This window comes from Penaeus japonicus, unplaced genomic scaffold (assembly GCF_977035675.1).
Source record: "Penaeus japonicus unplaced genomic scaffold, GWHDUDI00000001_assembly GWHDUDI00000012, whole genome shotgun sequence".
NCBI lineage: Eukaryota > Metazoa > Arthropoda > Malacostraca > Decapoda > Penaeidae > Penaeus > Penaeus japonicus.
Window position 1 is genome coordinate 25,360,761 of NW_028234414.1, and position 21,659 is coordinate 25,382,419.

At 34.2% G+C, this 21,659-nt stretch overlaps 2 protein-coding genes and 1 long non-coding RNA gene across 4 annotated transcripts in view; 2 read left to right on the top strand and 1 right to left on the bottom strand.

Moving 5' to 3' along the window:
• Window positions 1–4,027, bottom strand: part of LOC122258450 (uncharacterized) — an 11,566-nt gene extending 7,539 nt beyond the window's left edge. The window contains exons 1-4 of one of the 2 annotated variants that reach the window (XM_043024398.2): window positions 3,871–4,027; window positions 2,281–2,404; window positions 1,865–2,035; window positions 1,100–1,228 (exon numbers count right to left, since the gene is read on the bottom strand). In XM_043024398.2, coding sequence (XP_042880332.2) covers window positions 1,100–1,228; window positions 1,865–2,035; window positions 2,281–2,404 — 424 coding nt within the window. In that variant the 5' untranslated portion in view covers window positions 3,871–4,027. The remainder of the gene's footprint in view (window positions 1–1,099; window positions 1,229–1,864; window positions 2,036–2,280; window positions 2,405–3,870) is intronic. The other variant, XM_043024400.2, reaches the window with a different exon arrangement.
• Window positions 4,028–9,188: 5,161 nt separating this feature from the next.
• On the top strand, window positions 9,189–21,659 carry su(w[a]) (suppressor of white-apricot). Its single transcript, XM_043024396.2, has 16 exons — window positions 9,189–9,410; window positions 10,581–10,747; window positions 10,951–11,231; window positions 11,418–11,602; window positions 11,807–12,390; window positions 13,144–13,256; window positions 13,445–13,841; window positions 15,384–15,623; window positions 15,857–16,145; window positions 16,358–16,449; window positions 17,811–17,895; window positions 18,310–18,462; window positions 18,823–19,002; window positions 20,055–20,135; window positions 20,799–21,054; window positions 21,295–21,659. Exons 1-16 carry the CDS (start codon window positions 9,226–9,228, stop codon window positions 21,343–21,345), a joined length of 3,339 nt encoding a protein of 1,112 aa, XP_042880330.1. The 5' UTR covers window positions 9,189–9,225; the 3' UTR covers window positions 21,346–21,659.
• Window positions 16,683–17,487, top strand: LOC147470797 (uncharacterized). Its single transcript, XR_015191464.1, has 2 exons — window positions 16,683–16,935; window positions 17,289–17,487. It is a non-coding gene; the product is annotated as an uncharacterized LOC147470797 (long non-coding RNA).

Sequence of the window (21,659 nt, forward strand, 5' to 3'; positions counted from 1 at the left end):
AAGAAAAGAGAGAATGAGAGTATGGAAGTTAGAGATTAGAGTGAAAGGAGTAAGGAGGAGGAAAGATGCCTACAGTGTAATACTTAATGGAAACATTTCCTGTACTTAAATACTGGAGAAAAATATTCTACATATTTTCACACACTGTCTAAGCTAATGCAACATTGTTGGTTTCTGTACTGATATAATACTGAATCAATACCTTGTAGCACTTTACTCAGAACATCAATACTAATATTATCCAACATATAGACTACTAGACTGAAATGTTCAAAATCATTTAATATCAGTATTTTCCAACAAAAGATTCATCTAACACTGAATATCTTATTCCTACAAAAAAAAAGAAACACCAACAAAAGTATACATTTGATCAAACAAGAATCAAGTGAGTTATAGCACACACAAATACAACAGCATTGGAATCTGAATCCATCCCTATCCGTGTCAAATGTTATTAAAAACTTAAGTCCATTTTGCTGTTTATCAACAATAAAACTTTCTCTAACTAATGAATGACTATTTTATTATGATAATATTACTGAGAATTATGTTCACAGTGCTTGGAGGCTTCACAGTACTATATTTACTGACTACCATTATCAACACAGTAAAAGGCACTATATTTCCCTTCCTGCTTTACATGAAGTCAGTTTCCTTCAGTCATATTTTCCTCTTTCCTTTAAAAGAAAGTCCTATTCATTCTGTTACCCCTAGCAGAAATCTGACTTCAATTTTGTGAAAATAATTGATAAGGGAATTTTTTATTGGTATGAATACCCTTGATGAAGATATGGGAAACTAAATCTTCATTCCCTCATATTATACACTAACTAGCACTAACAATACCCCCAAATGATTTCTTTAAAAACAGAGGACTACAGCACCAAGGATTATTCATACATCACTATTATGATGCTACAGAGCTGTACATTTTATAAGAGCAATATATTAACCACCAAGTTACCTCATACATTAAATTATATTTCTAATCATAAAAAAAATTAATAACCATCACATAAAATACATATAATACAACAATTAGTAGCCCAATATGACCAAAAACTACACACACACAAATTTCAGTCATATACAGAACCTGTGGATGATATAGTATTGTTCTTTGGATGAGCCGACTCTGTTTTGACATTACGGTGAGCAGAGGCAAGAGTGTTTGAACGTGATGATGGAGCCTGTTTGTGCGACACTGCTTGGCTACTGCTTGACCCTGGTACAAGTGGAACTGGTTTAGCCATGGTACCTTGTTTCATGTGTAAGAGCTGAACTTTTTTTTCTTTAATGTAGCTTGGCATTGAAAAAGTAGGAATAATGGGAACAACAAATATGAATGACTTACTGGCATTTTGGAGTATTTCTTCATATTTAGCAATAATTAAGAATAACTATTTATACACTGCTTAGCAGCCTAACACCACAGGCTGATGAAGCTGCAGCCACCTACTACGCGCACAATCACCCAGGGTGCCAGCCATACAAAAAGCCATGACATGATATCACATCCCCAGTGGCAAGCACTTCCACCACATGACGTGATGTTACATAATCTGTCACTAACAGGTTAGAGAGACTAGTTGGTGGATCCCTCTCCAAGAAACAAGTTTATGAAATATCCTTGCAGTTGTGGGGAGTCAATAATTAGGACTGGAGTTATAGTAAGGGGGAGGAATCTGTATCAAACACACATGATATAGAATGGAGGATAAACAATGCACTCCTGAAAACTACACATTAAAAGTTAACCACATAACTGTTTCAGTTCCATGGATATTAACAGTAGTAAAATTGGTTATATATACTGATTAACAATTTCACCAGAAACCAATTCATGAACCAAACAACCTACCTGTTGAAGATGTACTTTCACTCTTGCTTCTTGGCTGATTAGTGTCATCATTTAATGGCTTACGAGACAACTGAGGTCCCATCCGAGGCCGCGTGACTGCAGTTGACTTGCTGCCTGGTATGGGGTTCAACAGTATTCTAGAGGAGACTGGCTTGTGTGTCACAGATTTTGCTGTAAAGAGATAAATTGAAAGTAAATTTAACACAGGCTATCACATTTATCAAATTTAAATTTCAAGAGAAATGCTAGAAAGCAAGTCTTCAAAAGATTTTAATCCTTCTATATTCTAGTATCTAGAATGCCCTTGAAACAAACCAATATTTGAGAGAGGATAGAAAGGAGAAAGAAACAACAAATAAATATATGATGAAGAATCAAGAAACAAAAAACTTTTCCAGGGTGAGCTCTATACTTACCAGTTGATTCAGATGGCCCACTGGAATGGCTAGACATTGTGTGGGTGAGGGGCTTGTGTGGTCCTCGGGCAATTCTGGCCAGCTGGCTTGTCAAATTCTCCTTCTCTTCTCCCTCCATCATCATCTGTAGTAACAAATGCATATATCTAAATAACTTTTCATAATTAGAAACCTTAGAAACATATATAAAGCTCTACATAAACCTACATGATGAAAATTTTGCAATGCAATCCAAATTTAATTGGTGTACACTTTAAGGGCTGAATGTGCAATTGCCAAAAATCAGGAGATGGGTGTAAAATTTCTACATTTTACAAAAGCAACTTATTTGTGTACATACCAAAAGATATACCAAGTAATCCAAACAAAATTCTTTCATCTTGCTTTTACGTATACATATGCTGGAACATGCAACATTAATTTAGGTGCACAATTATTTCCAAGGAAAATGTTAGTGCACAGAATGCAAAGTTTCCAACCTAATACGCACACACACATATACATTACAGATATACATAGGTTACTATAAATACACACATCTCTGTATCATATCATATCATATATATATATATATATATATATATATATATATCTATATATATATATATATATATATATATATATATATATATATATATATATATTATGAAACAAGCATGTGGTGAATTTTCCAACCAATGGACTTGTAGGATAAATAATTAAAATCTATCATTAGCATAATTATTCACATTAGAACTATCTAAATTTAATATCTTTTTATACTATCAACTTTAATAATGGTGATCAATCCCCAGCTACTTCAGAATTACAAAATCCCAGAAGTAAACAACCAAGTGAAGCTATTCCCATCCCGTTATGATAAATGAAATCCCATTCCTACAAGCAATGCCAGTCTATGGTGAATGAGTTTACAATTACTCAGTAAGCAAGAGACTAGGATTATATCTCGAGTTGAGGGGGGAGGGGGGGAGAGAGAATGACAAATTTTGAAATCATTGTGAAATCTAAGAATGTGTGAATCAATAACAACTCTTCTGGTACAGTAATACAGTCAGATGAGCCAGCCTCTTTTATTTTCTACTTACAGTATCAAAGCTACTTACGTAGAATATGTTTATCTAGACAAGTGAACAACTGTGTACTCTCTTTTATTCTCCCTATATCATCTCCCCTATGTAAAAGACATCTATGTAACGGACTTGTGAATACATAATGTTTACAAGTTTTCACTAACTCGCGAATATTATTAAATCCTCCAGCAATTCAAACCCAAAACACGTTACCTTCCTTTATATAATAAATACTTCTAATTCACGATTCTTCAATCTACTGAACAGTTTGAAAGATAGTATCTTCATTATATATAAAAGAAAAAAAACTTTTACAATGTAGCAAAAGAAAGAAAGAAAGATTTAATAACTGGGGATTTAAAAGGCTGCTCCGCTCACATCCAACATGGTGAGGTCGTTCCTACAAGATTATCCACCCGATATTTCTACAATGCTCACCAACTTTCCCACTTTCTTTAACTCAGGATAAACTACAAACACAAATCTATCTTCGTAATATAATTAAAATGTTTACACTCACGTCTTTGGCAATCAAATATGGACTTTTGTGAAAGTAAGTACACGGATGTTGTCTCCTCGCCGGTTTAAATTTCTGTTCTGTTGACGTTTTGGAGGTTCTTGTCGATGATTGGCTGGCGCGAGGATGAGAGATCTCGTCTGATTGGTTGATGGGCAGGTGAGAGGGCCCTCTGATTGGCTAACAGACAGGTGAAAGCATTTTCCTGATTGGTTTGTTAGGAATTGTAACGTGTGATTTGATTGGTGAAAGAAAATGCAAAATGTTTTAAAGTTCTGTTACTAGTGAATATTTATCGTAGAACCGCATTCATTTCGTAAACCTTCCCATTATCATATGGAATATGATGCTTAGCCCTATCCTTATCATTAGTTTTATTATGTTATTAATATCATTATTATTATCATTATCATTATCGCTACTATTATCATTATCATCCACTTGGTAATCATTATCATCATTGTTATTATCAATTATTGTTTATAATATCATTATTGTTATCAATATTATCATAATTATCATTGTTATCATCATTATCATTACTATTACTATCGTAATCATTATCATCGTTAACATCATTATCTACATTACTACCATCATCGTCAATTCTTATTATTATCACTGATATTATCAATTTTATCATTATCATTAATATCACGAGTACCATTAATGGAAAAGGTTTGCACGAGACAGCAACTTCACAACACACGAAATATTGATATCGCGTTTTGATTATAAATATCGTCGTCAGAATTTCGTATATTTCTTATGTTATTCAGTTTCTTTAATGGCTTTTTATACGTTTGTCATAATGAATTATGTTAATTGTTAAGGCTATTATTATCCTTTTCATTATCCTCATTGACATATCATTTTTATTATAACAGTTTTCGTTATTTTTATTGTTATTACTGTTATCATTACCGTTATTATTATTATTATTATTATTATTATTATTATTATTACCATTATTATTATTATTATTATTATTATCATTATCATTATTATTATTATTATTATTATTATCATTATTGTCATTATTATTATCATTATTATTATTATCATTATCATTATTATTATCATTATCATCATCATTATTTCTATTATTATTATTATTATTATTATTATTATTATTATCATTATTATTATTATCATTATCATTATCGATACTATTATTATTATTATCAGTATCATTATTGTTATTATTATTTTATTATTATCGTTATTATTATTATTATCATTATTATCATCATCGTTATCATCATTATTATTATTATCATTATTATTATCATTATTATCATTACGATATATTTATTATCATTATTATTATCATTATTATCTTTACTATATATTCATTATTATCCGTTTTACCACTATCATTACTAGGATTATTATCATTATTATCATTACTATAATTTTCATTATCATTATTACTATTGCTATGATTATCATCATAATTCTTGGTAGCATTATTAATGTTATTATCATTATCATTACTACCATTATCATTACTGTTATTGTTATATAACTAGTTATTATTTCCATTATCGACATTCTTACTATTATAGTTATTATCATCATTATCATTATTATTCATCATAATTATTGTTATGAGTATTATTGTTATTATCATTATTATTACTGTTATTATTGTTGTCATAACTATTGTTATTATTATCACCAATATCATTATCATTATCATCATGTTTATCATTACGATCATTAGCATTATCATTATTATTATCATCATCCTCGTTATTATTGTTATTTATATTATGATTATCATTGTTATCATAATATCCATTATTACTCTTGTTATTATAATGATTATAACTATTACTATCATCATCATTATTAATATTATACTATTATTGTTATTAATACTAATGCATTATTGTCATTATTATTATTATTACTATCAATATCATTGCTGTTATTTTTGTTACTGTTATAATCAGTATCATCATCATCATAATCATTGTTGTTACTGTTATTACCATTATTATTATTATCAACTTTGTCATGATCATTATCAATATCATTATTGCAATCACAATGATTACCATTATTTGTTTGACTGTTAATGTCTATATTATTATCTTCATTATTGTTACTACTACTGTCATCATAGTAATTATCATTATCACCATAATCGTTATCATTAAAATCATTATCTGTATTATCATAATTATCAATCAATATCATTATGATAATTGCTATTGTTTTATCATTATTATCATTGGCATTACTATTACTAATATCATCATTGCTTTTATTATCATTATCATCGTTGCTATCGTTGTTATTATCATTCTTATTCTTATCATTGTTATCATCACTATTAGCATTATCATTATTATTGTCATTATCACTGTAATGATCCTTGTTATTATTGTTAATAATAATATCATTATCTCGTTATCATTATTCCTATTATCTATATTATTATTATCACAAATAATATTGTCATTATCATCGCCATTATTATCATTTCTATCATTATCATTTTCATCATTATTATCTTTATTACCATTACTATTATCGTTATTATCATAATCATCATCATTATCAGTATTACTGTTAATATTATAATTGTTATCGTCATTAGCATCATTATTGTTATCATTATCATTATTATTTTCATCATCACTATCATTATGATTACTGATATTATAATCATTATTTTTATCAACATCATTATCGATAACTTCTTCACCATTATTAATATCAACATTACTATCACCATTATCATCATAATCATCATTGCTATTGATGTTGTTATAATTACTGACACCATTATTTTCATAATCATCGTTATCATCATCATCATTATCAGCGAAGATAATACCTGAGTCTTAGGAATAAATTCACGTCACTTTACGAATGTATACTCCTGGCATATCCTGTGGTATATCATTATCATATGTTTATTATCATCCTTTTTATCACTATCGTTATTAGGATTATTACCATCATTATCATTACTATCATTATCATTATCCTTATTACTATTGCTATGATTATCATTATAATTCATAATTATCATTATTTAATGGTATACGCATTCTATGGATATGTCTTTGTGTACCAGTTTAATTTGGAATTTGATTAATCTATGGTGACCCGGCTTGAATTCTATATATATATATTTTTTTTTTAATTGCTGTGTTGGTTATTTTCATAATGGATGTTATCATCATTTATAGATTGTTCATTATCATTGTTATTATCAGTATTGGTGTGTGGTTATCACTATCATTATCTGTTTTTTTAATGATTAGTATTGTTATTACTGTCATTATTATTGTTACCATTATTACAAATCTTTGTTTATGTCAACATTTGTTATTCTTACATTGATATAACCATTATTATTATCGTTATTATCGGTGTTATGATAGTTATTATCTTTATGATTGTTACTATTATTTTCATTACAATCATTATTATTATCGTCATTATCATTATATTTCTACCATCATTATCATTACCTTCATTACAATTATTGTTGTGATTATCATCTTTTCACGATTATCATTATTATCATTATTGTTATTATTATATCCTTATCATCAGTATTGTTATCAGTATTATCATAATGATCATTGTTATTATCATTATTATAATTATCATCATTATTGTTATCATTATTATCATTATCATCATTATTGTTAGCATTATTATCATTGCTATTACCATTCAACATTATTATCATTTCTATTATAATCATTAGTGACAATTATAAAAATAATAATTCAGTATCACTATCACTGTACCATTGTCGTTATCATTATTGTTGCTGTTATCATCATTATCATTATTAGTAGTATTAGCATTGTTCTGATTATTATTATTATATCTCTATTAATTTTTCTTGTATCATTATCATAATAATTATTATCATCATTATCATTGTTATCATATTATCATCATTATCGTATCATCGTTACCATTATTATCATAATTGTTATCATTATCATCATTTCCATCGTTGTTGTTATCCTTGTTATTATGACTAGCATTATCATTGTTGTCATTATCATTAGCGTCATTATCATTATCATCACATTATCTTCAATATGATTATCTTCATTATCATCATATATCATTATTAATATCTTCATTATCATTTTCTTTATCATTATCAATATCGTTATCATCATTATTACTGTATTATTTGTGCAATCATTATCATTATCATTATCACTATTATTATCATTATTATCATTATTAACATTATCATCATTATGATTACCAACATTACTATTATGATCATCATTATTATTGTCATTATTATTATTGTTATCATTATTATTATTATTACTATTATTATTATTATTATTATCATCATCATCATCATTATGATTATTATTATTCTTATTATTATTATTATTATTATTACTATCATTATTATCATTATTATTATCATTGTCATTATTATCATTGTCATTGTTATTATCATTATCATCACCATCATCACTATTTTTATTGTTATTATTATCATTATTATTATTATAATTACTATTATTATCATCATTATTATTATTGTTATCATTATTATTATTATTATCATTATTATTATTATTATTATTATTATTATTATTATTACTATTATTATTATTACTATTATTATTATTATTATCATTATTATCATTATTATTGCTACTACTACTACTACTACTACTACTATTTTTATTATCATTATTATTATTATTAATACCTTTATCATTTTCATTATCATTATTATTATTATTATTATTATTATTTTTATCGTTATTATTATTGCTACTGCTACCACTACTATTATTATTTTTTTATTTTTTTATTTATTTTTTTATAATTATTATTATCATCTTCATCATTATTATCATTATTATCATCATTATTATCATTATTATCTTTATCATTATTATGATGATTATTATCATTATCATTTTTACCATTATTGTTATCATTATCATTAATACGAATATTATCATTGCTATCATTATTGTAATAATTATTATCATTATCATCATTATCATTGTTATATCAATATCAATATCATTATTGTTATCAGGACGGGTATTAGCATTAATATTACTATTTGCCTATTTGTAAAATACTTATATATTTTTTTCTTGACACTTTGAAAAAAAGCTCTCACCAACAAAACAAAAAGATGTATTCCCTTTGTTCGAATTACCTTACATCCCTTTTTGCAAATAAACGACGCTAAAAGAAACTACCCAATAACGAAATGCTAAAAAACGACAAGAAGATATAATCAAACTCAACAAATTCCGAATCACCCTAAAAATATCCTGAAAAGATGAAATAGATGGCGGCCAGCCTTCGGACGCAGGCAGGCCTCAAAACATGGCGTCCGAGTACGGGCGGATCGTGTGGGAAGGAAGGCCAAAAGACACCAATAATGGCCACGAAGAACTGCTGGTCTTTGGATACTCGTGCAAATTGTTTCGTGACAATGAGAAGGCGCAATATGTGGATAAAGGGGAGCACTTAATCCCCTGGATGGGCGATAGTAGTCTCATGGTTGACAGGTCTGTATTTTGTGTGACCTGTTTGGGAAGATGGTGTTTTTTTTCTTTCTTTCTTCCTTCTTCTTCTTCTTCTTCTTCTTCTCCTTCTCGGGTTAATGTGATAATCTTCCGTCTTTTGTCAGACGGGGTTTTGAGTGCGGGTGGTAAAGGTTGCTGGGATATCTGTGTGGGTATTGTGTGAAGGGAAATGTTGAAATGAATACCATTTTTTTCGACTCGGGAAGTGATTGATGTTAAGTTTTACGGGGTTTGAATAATCCCTTTAAAGTAATTGATGTATATTTAGAGTTGAACTATGTGAAGATTGAGAAAAAAAAATGAAATAACGATTATTTAAAACACGGTTAACAACTGTAAATGTTTGAATATAAAATGCAGTGTTTTTACTATTTTAGAAATAAAATCGGAGATGCTGGATTTACAACATTCAGATAATGTGCATGTGGTAATAGTGAAACATAATCTCTATTCTTATCGAATTTCGGATGAAAGCTGTGGTGTGATTGATAAAGCTTAGAATATAATATAAAAGCTCAAAATAACTAGGGCAGGCCATCCAGAATTGGCACAAGGATAGATTTTCAGAACAGAACCTCCTTACTAAATACTGTGATATCAGTATCACTAGATTCCTCTCGCTTTGTACTATTCACTTACTGTCAATGTTGCATACAATTCCCCCTTATTCCCCCTAATCCCCACTATCCGGGTCCTGATAGCAAGGAAGGGTATGAAGTTGATCAGGGGAATTGCAGATTAAAATATGAGAAATTACACATAAATTGCACTTATTTATTATGATTTGCTATGCATGATCTTGCTATTTGACTTGGAATAGGCAGTCGCATTGTTCCACCAGCAAATAAATTTTCTTATGCAGACATGTACTAAGTAAATAATGCTTTATTTAAAGAGAAAATTAAGAAGAGCAGTAGCATATAGTCTGATTCTTGATAAAGATACTGGAGAGGATGATTTTTGGTCATTCTTTTCATTGATATTATATACAATTAAGTGGTGTTTGTATATCAGTAGTCTCATCATATTTACACATTTGTGATGAGTTTGAAGTATTTCTTTATATATCAAAATTTTAGCATATAAACCTTTTATATTAATTTGATGTATGATTAGCTTCGTTACGGACATTAATGTTGTGTCTCTGCATAGATATGATGTACGTGGAGCCCTCTATGACCTAAAGGAGGCTGAATCAGGAGGAGGTGGAGACCGATGGGAAGGAATGACGGAAGAGGAGCGGGCAGAGGAAGAGAAGTGTGATTATGAAAGATATCTTGCCCTTTACCATGATGAGTTCCAGTATCAGGAGTACCAAGGTAAGAATAGTTATGGAAAAAAGTAGTTTTTTATTATAGACTTGTGAAGTTAAGAATCCTATATAGAATAAATGTGAATAGCCTTAGATGTTGCAGTATGGAATTTAAAGGTAAAGAATATAATTTACTTTCTTGTTCACTCTCAGAGATTCTCCTCTCTAGGGATGGCTAATTGAAATCACCCCTTCAAAATTGTTTTTCAGATGAAGAAACCAAACGGCTGATGAGCGAACTGGGTTCTGACACCTATACATACAGTCAGGTGGGATTCAGCTATGATGGGCAGGCGGTACTGGAGGGAAGTGTTGCCTTGTCTGAAGAACAGATGCTGGAGCAACAGGGAGTTTTGCAGCAACAGGCTGAGCTTCAGCAGCAACAGCAGTTGCAACAGCAACAGGAGCAGTATGCTGGTTATTTTCCTGAGGCTGATGAAGATACTTTCGTGCCCCCGCCAGACTTGAATGTTCCACCTGGCATGATTGTGGTAGGTATTGATGTAGAAAGGAATGTTTTGCATTATTACTCCTAGAGCTGGAGTACTTGATCGATAGTGGGAAATTAGCCTATATCATGTTTGTGTAATTCCAAATCTCATGTCTTTATTTTATTATTGTTTTCTAGTGAATTTGGCACTAGTATTATTTAACAAGAAATACTTATTTTTTTGCAGCCTGAGACTGTGAAGCAAAATAAGATCATAGTGAAAACATCCAAGTTCATTGTGACTCAAGGTGGCCAGATGGAGATTGTAATCAAGACCAAACAAGCTGGAAACCCAATGTTTAGTTTTCTCTCTTTTGACAACTCATTAAATGCATACTACAAGCATATGGTATCCATGATAAAAAGTGGCAGGTAAGCAGATATTGCAATTAATTTACACGGAAATGGTAGTTGTTGTTTTTTATTGCATGAAAAATATAGTTATAGTTTAAAATAATAAAGTTAATGAACGGTTAAGAAATATGTGGAATACAAAAGGTAAATTTTGTTTCTTTGAATTTACTGGTATATAGATTGGACAACAGAAATTCATATTAAATCTACAAAACTCCTCAGGTATAGGCCGAGCGAAGAAGCTGAGTCAGGAAGGAGTCGGAAAGAGAGTGAAGGAAATGAGGGTCAGTACCTGCATCCGAGCCTCTCAGCCGGCATAAAGCCCGATCTCGCACCCGGAACCCCCACTGCCGTTCACAAGCCAACAGCTGATTGCGCATATTCCAAGTTGATACACAAGATCAAAGAAAAGCAGAAAGGCACTGTGGTAGTTGAGGGGAAAGACTCACCAGCACCAGTGGTTGTCGCCAGTTCAACACCCGTATCTGCAGCCTCAGCCGAGGTTGGAGATCCACTGAAGAAAAAAAAATTACAGACAGACATCACTCCGGTAGGATCTCCCAAGATCACTAGCCTGGTTGATTATCCCTCATTCAATCAGACAGCAGAGCATAATTCAGATGAGGATGACAACGATTCAGAGATGGACGAGAATGAACGGTGCCTCAGTCAAGAGATGGACTGCCGTGACACAGAGTACAGTAGCATCAAGTGGCCCCCGCCAGAAGTGCAAATGGTCATTGACAAAATGGCCAGCTACATCATCAAGAATGGTTCTGATTTTGAAGCCATGGTCAGAAGTCGCAGTATGTGATTTTACTTTTTTTTGTAGTTTAACCCATTCACGACGGGGGCATTCCAGCCTTGCATGTCACAATGCCGGGGCTTTCGAACGCTTAGGCCTAAATCAGTTAAATAACCGACGCCATATCGCGTCCCCAGCGAACAGGCCTAATATGGGCAGTACAATGTTGTACCACCCGTCACGAGAGGGTTAAAACTAAAGCTTGTGATGTAAACATAAACATGAAAAAAACTCACTGGAATATATATTATCATTCAGGAAAGATCCATTCTTGAAGATTTGATCTTTTATCTTTTATGAATAAGGCAAAGTTCCCAGACTGGTAGTAATGCTAGAATTTTCAGGTTATCCATGCTTATCATTATTTTTTTATGTGGTAAATAGAGTAGGCAATATGTAACTCTCAAACTCTAGCAGTTGAGAATTTGAGGAGCATGACATGAATTTCTTTGTAAAACTGTACTTATAGACATGCCCCATAAAATTATATGAAATTCTCAAAATAGATATAATGCCCATTGTTACTTGCTAGAATATGTTTTTCATATGTATCCCTAGTCATTGGAGGTTAACAAGCATTACATTTTTTCCTGATGTAAGTGATGAAGTCAGGTAGATTTTACATATGAAAAAACTGTAAAGAAAAACAAAGATATCTAGAATTAAAAAAAAAATTTAAGTGTTCATGGTTATTTATGTGATTTGCTTACCTTTGATCTTATAGTAGATCTTATTATTTTTTTTTTTTGCACAGATGACCCAAGGTTTGATTTCATGAAGAAGGACCATGAATATTATCCCTATTACCGGTGTAAGATTCGACTGTATAACGAAGTGTATGGAGATATATTCAAGGAGGGTGGAGAGGTAAGGCAACAGTCTACAGTTCTGACCGATTTTTTTTCCAATTTATTTGTTCTGTGAATATTGACTTATTATTACTTATTTATTAAACTGGTTAAATCAGAAGTGGAGACACGGAGAAGAGAAGAGAAAGAGAGCATGAATGGGTAAGTAAAATAGTTCCTTACACCTTCTCTTGTGTGTATCTTCAGGACAAAAGCAGATCAGGCAGTAGTGAAGGAGGAACAGGAAGCAGTGGCAGCAGCAAGAAGGACAAACGAGGGAGCAGCAAACAACCCTCGACCATCAGCTTCTCGATAAAGTCCAGAGAACAGGAGGTCAACCTCGACCGGCACTCGACCTTCCCTGTGGAGTCCTCCTCCACAGACGATGAGGACATGGAGGAGGAAGAGAGGGAGAGGAGACGGATGGAAAGGGAAGAGAGGAGAAGGAAGAGAAAGCTAAAAGAGAAGGAAGAGCGGGAGAGGAGGGAGAGAGAAGAGAGAGAGAGGAGAGAGAAAGAAGAGAAGGAGAAGTTGATGGAGAAACCTGATGAATCAACAGATGCATCAGATGATAATGAAGATGTTTATGACATCTTCAAGTATGGTAATTGATGTCAAGATTTTTTTTTCTAGTATTATATCATTAACCCATTGCAGACGGAGATAAATTTGCTTGCCCAGCCTCCAGGATAGGTTTTATTTTAGAGAGAGACCACTTGAAGCAATATAATTTGAAGCATCCAAATCTCTTTCAGTCATTCATTGTAAAACTAGAGCGGTTTTTGTGTTTTATTTTTTTGTGTGTTTTATTGAGTTTAGAGACTTATATGTGCCGTATGACAGGCTCTATCAGTGCTGCAGTTGACTAAAATTGTAGTATGTTATCCATATTAGCTCATTATTTTCTTTATACTCAATGTGATAGAAGTATTGCTGTTTTATGGGAGGACAAAAGGCAACTTTATTTTTCGTATTTTTGTGCTGTCATGAACGAATACGAAACATATAACCACCTACAATAAAGATAACAAGAAGAGGTAGGGAAGAGGAATGAAACCTGTGCTTGTGACTGTGAGTGCCACATTGAAAGGCATCCATATTGGCACAGGAGCACATTTTAGACACTAGGTATGGATTGAGTCACCTTCCTCTTCTCGTTCTGCCTGCACATCCTTCATCGGCGGTACTTTAGAGCAAGGGTTCATCAACTTAGTGTGTGCCATCGCTCTATAGAGACAGTGCATGCTAGAGACCGTGGATGGGTGCCATTCAAGGCTCTCTCACCTGCTGGTGCTAGAAAAAAGTGGTGCCATCTAGGTTTTGGACGTTAAGCTTGCACGATATTACGGTAATTATAGTAATTATGACTGCAGTAGCCATCATCACTCATTCCTTTTTCATAGCAAAATAAAATAGCACAGTGATCCAAAATCCCCGAACGTCGTGTACGTCATGACGCCCGTCGTCAGGCCAAAGCTCCTACGTCATGTATGTCATGACACCCGTACGCAATGGGTTAATATCACATTTTGGTTTATAAGCTGAATTTCAAGTTGTATACATATCAAAAGTTGATATCATTCTTCAGATGGTTAATGTAAGTGGGCAGAAGATTGAGTCTAATTTTTAAACAAATTTTCAATTGCTTAGAGTGCATTATTTTTTAAATTGCAAATTATTTTTTACAACAATGTAAAATGTGTTATTACGTGTAAAGTCATTCTCCCTTTTATCATTATTTTTCCTGTGATGGTACTTTATTGTGATTATTGTTACGATGATTATTATGTTATTATTATTATACTATGATTATTATTATTATTATGATTATTGTTATGATGTTAGTATTACTATTAATATTCTATGTTGATGTTACTATTCTATATTATCCCTTTGATGATGGTGTGTCACACCCGTGTGACATGGCTAAATGCCTGATGACGGTATGACACACCAGTGTGACGTTCCCCATGCAATATTGCATAGGCCCGGTGTAGGGGGTTTCCACTTATCGCTGGGCCCGTCGGGATAGGGTTAATATTATTATTCTATAATTGTTACAATTTTTCAGAAAGCTACAGAAATCTTTCACAGGAGTTCCTTGATTATATGTTTATTAGGCAATTCTCTTCAATTTTCCTCGCAGCACAAGAAATGGGCAAGAGCACTGACGTAGAAGACCCACCAAGGCCAAGCAAAATCATTAGTGAATCTGAGAAAAAGGACTCTGAGTCTACGTCCGCAACCAATGCAGTGCTCGAAGAGACCCACCCCTTCTGCCAGCCTGAGAGAAAGCAACAGGAGAGGAGAAAAAAGGCAGCCATGTTCCTGTCTCGGCTTAAGAAGGGTGGTGGAGAGGAGGAAGCTGGCAGTCAGCCTGCTTATGGTGAGCTTGGCTTTTTGTGGTCTGGGGTTTTTACAGTTTGTGTGTTGTTTGCTCTTTTTGAGGTGATTGTATATCATTTTTTTTGGTGAGAAAAGAAGTGGGAAAGATACATTTGGAAATAAAAAAAAATGTCTATACTGTATAGGTATTACCTCCTAACAAGAGTTCTGATGTTTATGAATACTAGTGCATATAATTAACCAATCACCCATTAACATTCCCTTATTTTGCAGGCCCACAACTGCCTCCTGAGATTGCTGCCCAGATTCTGAACTCGGCATCTCAGTCCCCGCAGTCTTCCCTTACCAGCCCCAGGAGGTCGACACCCTCCAGATCACGCTCCCACTCTGTCAGCCCTGGTCCAGGGATCCCAATGCCTCCCAGGGAAGCTCCTGCACCACCTCCCCCACCCCCACCCACCCTGTCCCCTGTGGAGCCTGGGCATACAGACATGTTTGACCCTTTCACATACAAAGCTGGAATGGCTGATGTATCCTCAGCATTAGCATATAAAAATGATAGGTAAGGGAGGATGGTCCTAAGTTTTCCACTTTGGAGGTGGGTTTCTGTTGAATTACTTGATTTTAAGAATATCATTAGATATTTAGATAAAGAAATAGATTAGTCTTAGTAATTAGTAATTAAAAAGCATTATCTTTATAGTTCAGAGTTGATAAAGAAAAAGTTTATCATGGAAAACAAGTTGTTGGATCATGTTTTTTCCCCCTTTTTAGGACATCTGCTTTGGAGTCATGTATAGCTTCCGGTACAGATTACATAGACCCTAGCAAGTCGACTGGGCTACAGGAATCTTCTGTTGTGTCGGGTATGTACCCCTGTGATATACTTACATTGCCTTCTCCTCAGGCCTCTGGTGTGCGTCTAGGGTAACTTAATACTCGGCAAGAAAGGAGCAAGAAATTTTCCTGAACAGTAGTGGAGAATAGTTTCAGGACAAGCAAAAAAGTTGTTGAACGTTCAGGAATATTTTTTCGCTCTGAATATCACTTTCAGTATGATCTTGCTGAAGAACATTTTCAAAATTTTAAGGATTTAGATATTTTGAATTTTTTACAGTTTGGCTGCAGCAAAAGAACCCCCAGAAATACACTCATACATTTGTGTCGACTTTAAGACCATTTCTCATTAGTTACCAGTGGTATGCCAAAGAGAACTTTGCTGCAGGCAAGCATTTCATGGGGCAAGATGCCCTCCTGTACTGCAGTTATCTATGGTCTTTTGACTTGTTGCAGATGTGTTGCAGTGGCTCTCTGCTGTTGATATTTCATCGAGGGCAGCCGTGCAGGTGTAGGTACGAATCGCCAACGGAGAACTACTTTTATTCTTCCTGTGGCTAGTGCAGTGGCTGTCCATGCCTAGTGCTCTAGTTACTGACAGGATTAGCCTCATTTTATAACAAGCCTTGTTTTTATTGCGGATCTTTTTTGCGAGGCGTCTTATGAATTTTTAAGTGAGCCTCCCCTCTTATTTACACGTGCCATGGAATGAAAAGTAGCTTGGCGACAAATTGCCTAGCAGGGAGACAATGACCTCGGGATTATTGGGCATGGTGATAGTGACCAATTTATAGAAGGGGGATTACTGTGTATAGTGACAACCTCCCATTCTCCCGTTTCTACCCATCTCTTCCCTTTATCATGTCAGTGTTCAGGTTCCTTGGGGTCGCCTACGTGTGATGTCTGCTGGCCGGGTAAGTGCAGGTAAGTAATCTCCTAGTCAGATAGAGCGCGTGTCAGCTATTAAGAAAATGGAGGACAGGAACTTTGATTTCTCAAAAGACCAAAATATTGCAAATTTTTTCACGTAGATATTGGTACTCCAGGTTGGTGTTTGGTAAAGACCTTTCCCTTTGTTTTGTTTTTAATCTTACAGTTTTTGTTTGTTTTCTTTTTGGGTTATATGATGCTGGTCCGATTATGTAAAGAAAACTGTTATTGGTCTCTTGAGAATGTGTCAAAAATATGGATGATTGTATTGTCAAGTCTCTAACAATTTTATATGATTTTTGCTTCTTGAAGTCTATGATTATCAGTGTATGCAAGAAGTATGGGAAGTTGGATACTTGCAAGAGCAGTGGTGTGAGAGAAATGCCTTTTTTTTTAAATACTTTTATTTTATTGTAATAGATGATGACGAACAAATGCTCATGCAGTTGTCTGTTCACAGGAGCAAGTGAGGAGGGTCGTAGAAGCCAAAGTATAGAGATGAGGCGAAGCAAGTCCCGGCAAATAGAAGCGCCACACCGGGAGAAGTAAGTAAATTAACCCTCTCGTGACGGGTGGTACAACACTGTACCGCGCATATTAGGCCTGTACGCTGGGGACGCGATATGGCGTCGGTTATTTAACTGATTTAGGCCTAAGCGTTCAAAGCCCCGGCATTGTGACATGCAAGGCTGGAATGCCCCCGTCGTGAATGGGTTAAGGGTGTTCCTTCTGGGAGTTCTCTTATTTAAGGCTGAAATAGAGTACTGTGGACATTGAAAAGACTCGTATAGACCAAGACGTGTTGCTGACATATCTTTACCAAAAGAGACATACTGGCTCATTTGTCTCCCCCCCCCCCAAAAAAAAAAAAAAAAAAAAAAAAAACTGCTGACTTGTTTTTCCATTATATTATCTTACCTAAATGACATGTATCTGACTGTTATTGCTTCCGTCCCCAGAACAAGGAGTCGCAAGAAGCAACGCCGCGGACGTTCGGAGAGTCGTTCCCCAAGTAGCCGGCGGGATCGCAAGAAACGCAAAAGATCAAGATCTCGATCTCGCCGACATAAGAAACGGCGATCACGTTCCAGATCACATTCTAAGACTCATAGGTTGGTACAACATTTACAGGAAAATGTTGATTATAGTTTTAGTAGTTTTATTATTTTGTATGAAAAAAAAACATGTAGATATATGGCATTTATACTTTCTCTGTTTTCAGTCTGGGTGATATAATGCCAAGTGTGAAATATGGCTTGAAACTATTGTTCATTCATGTGTGTCATCACCATTACTGCTCCATTATCACTACAATCCCAACTAGTCTTAATCACAGCTACTGACACTTATCATCAACACAATTGCCATTGCATGTGATAAAAAAGAAAACCCAAAATCCAATAAACAGGTTGATTAATGTTTATTATTGTTGTCAACTTAGTCCTAAGTCCAAATATTTTTTTTTTCTTTAGTCGGTCTTCCCACAAGAAGAAGCGCAGAAAGCACAGCTCACGCCATGAGAGAGAGAGGGGAGAGAGGCGAAGCAAGAAGTCGAGAAGACGCAGTATATCCTCGTCATCATCTTATTCTTCAGAACGTTCTTACTCCTCATCTAGGTCTTCCTCAGAGTCTGAGGATGAGGTTCAAGTAATGTAAGTGGTCTTATTTATGTGTGTGTGTGTGTGTGTGTGTGTGTGTGTGTGTGTGTGTGTGTGTGTGTGTGTGTGTGTGTGTGTGTGTGTGTGTGTGTGTGTGTTCGTTTGTGTGTATTTGTGTGTGTTTGTTTGTGTGTGTTTGTTTGTGTGTGTTCGTTTGTGTGTGTTTGTTTGTGTGTGTGTGTTTGTGTGTGTTTGTGTGTGTGTGTGTGTGTGTGTGTGTGTGTGTGTGTGTGTGTGTGTGTGTGTGTGTGTGTGTGTGTGTGTGTGTGTGTGTGTGTGTGTGTGTGTTCGTTTGTGTGTGTGTGTGTGTGTGTGTGTTCATTTGTGTGTGTGTGTTCATTTGTGTGTGTGTGTTCATTTGTGTGTGTGTGTGTGTGTGTTCATTTGTGTGTGTGTGTGTGTGTGTGTTCATTTGTGTGTGTGTGTGTTCATTTGTGTGTGTGTGTGTTCATTTGTGTGTGTGTGTGTTCATTTGTGTGTGTGTGTGTTCATTTGTGTGTGTGTGTGTTCATTTGTGTGTGTGTGTGTGTGTGTGTGTGTGTGTGTGTGTGTGTGTGTGTGTGTGTGTGTGTGTGTGTGTGTGTGTGTGTGTGTGTGTGTGTGTGTGTGTGTGAGAGAGAGAGAGAGAGAGAGAGAGAGAGAGAGAGAGAGAGAGAGAGAGAGAGAGATGGGGGTTATTTTTAAGCTAGTATAACATGGAAACTAAAAGGATTCAAGAGATTTACATTATAGTAATTCAAGCTTAAACCAAGCTTGGAGTTTATGGCCAGGACCCCTCTGGATTGCAACCAATGATATCTATCATGGTACAGAACATCATCACTCTGCCGGATAAGCTGACATATAATACTCTCACTCTCTGTATATATATATCTCTCTCTGTACCAGGTTGAGGTGACCCAGTCGAACTACAGAAGAGTGTACAAAGTTGTGTAGTAATAATGGTCCAAATATTAATGTTATGAGTGCGGTATTGGTTTCTCTCTGAAGTTATTGATAAAAAAGGCAAAATGTTTATCTTTTTTTTTTTTTTTTTTGTATTCCAGAGATTCCCCAGCACACAGCAAGAGAGGGTCACGTGCCTCGAGTGAGGTCAGTGTAGGAGCTTCCGATCTCTCCCTAGTCAGGTAAGTTTGCCTTTTTAGGAGTTTGTTCATTTGTATTTTGCAGTATATGTTTTGTTATTTTATATTGTCAAACAATTTTATGATTTTTTGTCTCAAGTGAGCTTGGTGGAGTCAAAGCAGAAGCTACTTAAAAATAAACTATCACTCCAATGCACACATACCACAAGCCTTTTTTTTCTGATACACATATATTAACCCACTCACGACGGGGGCATTCCAGCCTTGCATGTCACAATGCCGGGGCTTTCGAATGCTTAGGCCTAAATCAATTAAATGACTGGCACCATATGGTGCCACCCGGCAACCGGGCCCTTGAATGAGCGGTACCATAGTGTACCACCTGTCTAGAGAGGGTTAATATCCAGTACCCCCTCTCTCCCTCATCTCTCTTCCTGTAGCATCACTTGCTGGGGAAAGTTTGAGAAAAAAAAACAAATATTGATTGACCTGATAAAAGAAGGGATCAGTAATATAGAGATTCTATAAATGTACATCAATAAAGATGTAAATATCTCCTCGGCCATGACTTGAGCTTACTCTCTCAGAGGTATCAGAGAGAGAGAGAACAGAGGACCACTAGACCACACAACCCACTAAAAAAGGATTAAGGCTGAAATACATGCACAAAGTTTCCCCTTTTCATTTCTTTGACTTTTGCAACAGTGCCATGGCAAGAATACCCGAAGAGAGTATGTCTGGCCCCTCGACCCCACTTCCACCTCTGCACCCCTCAAGTCTGCGTCTAGCTTCAGCTGCTGATGATAAAATGGCAATGGTGGAGGAGGAAGGCATGATAGAAGCTACTGGAAATGGAAGTGCAGCAAGTAGTGGAGAAGGAGAAATGAAGGAGGAAAAGAAGGAGGAGAAGAAGCCATTATTTAATCCCCAGAGTAGTGCTGCCATGGCAAAAATTGCAATGGTTAGTATTATTTTTTTCATTTGATATTAAACTTGGTATTAGAAACTAAAAGGATGATTTGGGAATATGACTGCATTTCTCTTGGTATGATATTTTATATATGTTGAATATACAATTATCAAAAATGTAAATTAACAAAGAATTCTCTGTTATATTCATGTCACAGGTCTTTGATGGCAAATGAATTATTTTCTTCTCATCAACAATGTATTCATGTCTGATATTTGATTTCTATTGCAGGGGTTACGGGCAAAAGTTCATGCACTACTTGAAAAGGAGAGCAAGCTTTGAAGAAAGAAGAAGCAATCAATATTTTTGTCCACGGAGAAATGTGATATGTGATTATGTTCTTTTGAAATGTGTATTTCATTTGGCCTGATATGTCTAGATCATATTTGTTGCAAAAAGTGTGTTCAAACATTATGTGGAAATTTTTGAATATGGAAAACATTTTGAATAACAGAGAATTGCTGTGGATGTGTAAACCTCTGTAGACAGCACGCCAATACTTTCTATTGTTGTAGGTTTTTTGTAAGTAATTTGTGTGAGTATTCAAGTCTTTCACTTATTTCAGCAGTGAAATTAATGTTTATATTTAATAATAA